The 3,945-nt window shown below is 29.2% G+C and overlaps 1 protein-coding gene across 1 annotated transcript; it reads right to left on the bottom strand.

Moving 5' to 3' along the window:
• Window positions 1–335: 335 nt before the first annotated feature.
• On the bottom strand, window positions 336–2,240 carry LOC107404995 (non-symbiotic hemoglobin 2). The gene is made up of 4 exons (XM_060819754.1): window positions 2,015–2,240; window positions 1,758–1,871; window positions 714–831; window positions 336–617 (listed from the first exon to the last, which is right to left on the bottom strand). Exons 1-4 carry the CDS (start codon window positions 2,107–2,109, stop codon window positions 450–452), a joined length of 495 nt encoding a protein of 164 aa, XP_060675737.1. The 5' UTR covers window positions 2,110–2,240; the 3' UTR covers window positions 336–449.
• Window positions 2,241–3,945: the final 1,705 nt, after the last annotated feature.

Here is a 3,945-nt window from a genome sequence, read left to right as displayed (position 1 = left end):
GTCAAAGTTCGGAAAAAGTAGATGAAATTTTCTGCTATTCACTGACATTAATGGATCGGGAATTTTGTGCCTAATAACTTTCATGTATAATCTTAATTTGTAGTAATTGCTTTTAATTTTCATACTTTTTGTTTTTTAAGGAAAAAGAGAATTGTACATTCAAGAGAAAAAAAAAAAAAAAAAAAAAAAAAAAAAAAAAAAAGAAGGTACATCATTATCCCAATAAACTTTGATCAGTCAGCCCCTCTTCAATTGAAGTACAATAGAGCAAGAGAATGAGCTACAAAAGTAGAATTCCAAGATGCAAAGCCACACTAAAGACTGTAAATTTCTGATTTCTGATGTACATTAATACATTAATTAGGTCACTTGCATATGGAAACGAATACAGATATACATGATTAATACAAATTTCAAGTAGATCATCATCATGATCAGTAATTGTTTCATTAGCTAGAGTTTGAAGGTAGCTTTGAAGCAGCCTCTTCCTTGGCAATCTCATCTTTGATAGCAGAAGCCAACTGGTCATAGGCTTCACCCCAAGCACAACCAATCTCATCACTCCATTTCTCTCCACTTGCTTCTTTGATTGTTCTCAGTAGTGCTTCTTTCACCACCTAATTAAAATATGCACACAAAAAATAATTAAAAAATATAACAAAATTCTTATAATTCCCTAAAATTATTATCTATTACTTAAAATAATTTTGTACCTCAAAATGGAGAGGGATGACTCCATTTTTAAGATGAACAGATCCTAAATGCTTCAAACTTGTTTCAGGCACTACCACCTCTCCCTTTTCCCTTAGCTGAATGGCTGATTCACATGTCTTATATATTAACCAAGACATGTTTCAATAAAAGAGTGAAGTATTAGAACCAGGAATTATTAGTTACAATTATTTTCTAAAATTGTCATTTCATGTTATGTTACATGAAAAATAATGTGAAACAGATGCATGGAAATAAACTAAAGCTTTTCAATGTATGAAACGCATTATGTTTTAGCCAACTAGGTTTGGAAAAAAAAAAATATATATATATATATATATATATCGTCCTATGTATGCAATATGCAGAAATTAACTCATCTAGCTACTTGCCTTGGCGGTTTTTGGATAGTTGTTGAAATGGTAAAGGTGCTTTTAGGACAAAATTGATATAACTGTAGCAGGCACATATGCTGTGGCCGTGTGCCTGCCAAATGTTGGTCCGTAGCACCACATAAATATAGATAATAATCATCCGGTATCTCTCGCTATCTGTTTCTAATATCTCTCTTTTTCTCTTTTACCACTATATCCATAATTGCCAATACAAAAAAATAAATAAATAAATAAAATATATTGAAACAGTGAACTCCGTTTGATTATATATTAATTCAAGAAAGAAAAAGGAAAAAATTATTATATGTTAATTCAAGAAAGAAAAAGGAAAAAATATTTCTATCGGTGATGGAAATTTATTTATTTTTGGTATGGCTCTAGTGTTTGAAATTTTTAACTAATTATTTGAATGGTGATATATACATTGATGAATTAAATCAAATCTTGTATCTATATATATATATATATATATATATATATATGTATACTATCTTATAAATTAAATTAGTACCTCTCAATTTATAATAGAAAAATATAATGATATAATAATATTTGTAGAGAGATTTCAAATCATTTTATGAATTTTTTCTTGTAAAAGAGCGACATTAATATTAAATCTTGTAAAGTTAAGCTATATATTATATACCATATATTTTGAAAACCTTAACAGCATGAGCCTTGAGCTTTGGATTATTCTGAGGAAATTCATCGGAGTCTCTTAGAAATGAGAACATGTTCTTGGCAGCCGGTGCAATCTCAAGAATCCTAATTAATTATTCATCATGAAGAACACAATTATGAATGGAATGTTAATTACTGTCAAATGCTATATGTTAATAGAAGATAAAAATATATATATATAATTAACTACATGTCTTTTGCCTCTCTATCTTTGTGTTTCTACTTACAGGGAGAAGAAACGAAGGCTGTGTTGAGGAATGTCAAGCTTCAGTAGCTCCCACGAGTCTTTCACCAATGTTTCTTTCTTCTCAGTGAAAACCATATCTTTCTCTTTTCACCAACTGCTCTGTTGCCTTTTGATTAGGAAGACAAAGCTACAAGCTGCAAAATGTGGATATTATTTGTGTATATACAAAAGAATATACGTATATACGTGGTATCATTTTTGGTAATGGCCGTGTGTACAAGGTGATAAGTTGACAAGCTGTGATGTGTCATCTCGGCCATAAAAAAGGACATGAAATGCATTAAAGGCATGTGTCCTGAAAAAAATACTATTTTATTATTATTTTATTATTTTTTCTTTTTTCTTTTGCCTCCTCTAGAACAAATACACAAAATCTCACCGCTTCAAAATTAATATATATGCGTTGCCATCTTATGGTGGACGTCTAATGCTTATTAACGAAGACATCCAGCATAATAGAACTGCATATATATTATGTAAAATTTTGATATAGTAAGGAGCATTTCCTCAGCATTTTTTGCATATAAACATTAAAATAAAACTTCCTCAACCATTAATAAAAATTATATGTGATCAGTCTCAAACAGATTTTATTAGATGCTTTTTTCTTATTTAAATTGTATTCATATATATATATATATATGATTGTGTCAATGGACTGTCCTCCAACAAGTCGTTGGAGTTACTTTCTAGCGAAAAGAAGAAGATGAGATCAAAATAGAATTTTGGATTTTGAATTTCAAAACAAGAGAAATTGAATGGAAAATTTTGCTAACTTTATATGAGGGTTCTTTGTGTGGAGTTTAGAAAACAAAAAAATAATAAATAATAAATAATAAATAATAAAAATAATAAAATAAATCATTATCTGTGGAGTTTGTTTGGACTTCCCAATTGTTAAAACTATCAGCTACTTGTTCAAGATCTTAGGCGGGACAAGATCCGTTGAGAAGATAAGATAATGGTTCAAAGGCTACTGGATTCGGTTCAGTTTAGCCCATTGTTTAAATGTGGGCTTGTATGTGAACCATAATATTTATTGGATTGGACTGAATTCAGCCCATTGTTTAAATGTGGGCTTGGAGGTGAACCATTCTATTCAATCACTTCATTCCCTGATACACATCTTCTTCTTCTTCTTTCCCTTCTTTTTATTTATTCAACACTTATATATCATGCTAGCTAGCGATAGCAAAATAAGGCCTGAATTGAGCGCCATGCTACTTTTGAAGCACAAAAAAAATAAAAATAACAAAATCTATGCTATATTTCTTGTTTAATGTCTTGACACAAGGACATGAGGTCCACAAGGTATACACCACCATGATTGAAAGTATTAAGAAATCTAGAATTGAGTCAGAGTTGATCGACAAATTAATCAACTTTTTTGACGTTTTCAAGAAATTTTCAAAGTCTACTAAACACTTTTTATTCCTCACTAGGTCTGTCCATAACTTTTGCACTTGCGTCAAAAGCCTAACTAGCTGCTGTCATTTCATCTATGTATATATATATATATATATATAGCAATCAACTATATACAGCAATCATATTTCTCACTTTGTTCTGCCCTCTGAAAAAAATTTGTCTTCTAAACTTTTGGTTTCTTGTTGGTTAGATGGATTTGATGAAACTAAGTATATACAACTCATATTACTAGTAATAAACTTGAATATACATTACAAATTAATAAAAACATATAAAGAAGAAAAACTTTTTTCCTAGTTTATGAGGCAAATTCTTGAGAGAAAAAGACACTAGATTTGATTAACAAAAAAAATTTTAAAAAAATTAAAAATTTATAAAATTAAGTCAATAATTTTTTTCATACTCTCATCATTTAAAAATAAAATAATTAAATTCTTTAATAATTTTATAAAAGAAGCTAACTAGTTAGATTTTTAAGCAAAT

The sequence above is a fragment of the Ziziphus jujuba genome, chromosome 8 (genome assembly GCF_031755915.1).
Source record: "Ziziphus jujuba cultivar Dongzao chromosome 8, ASM3175591v1".
NCBI lineage: Eukaryota > Viridiplantae > Streptophyta > Magnoliopsida > Rosales > Rhamnaceae > Ziziphus > Ziziphus jujuba.
The sequence above is the reverse complement of the archived record's forward strand: the minus strand, read 5'-3'. Positions and strand labels throughout refer to the sequence as shown.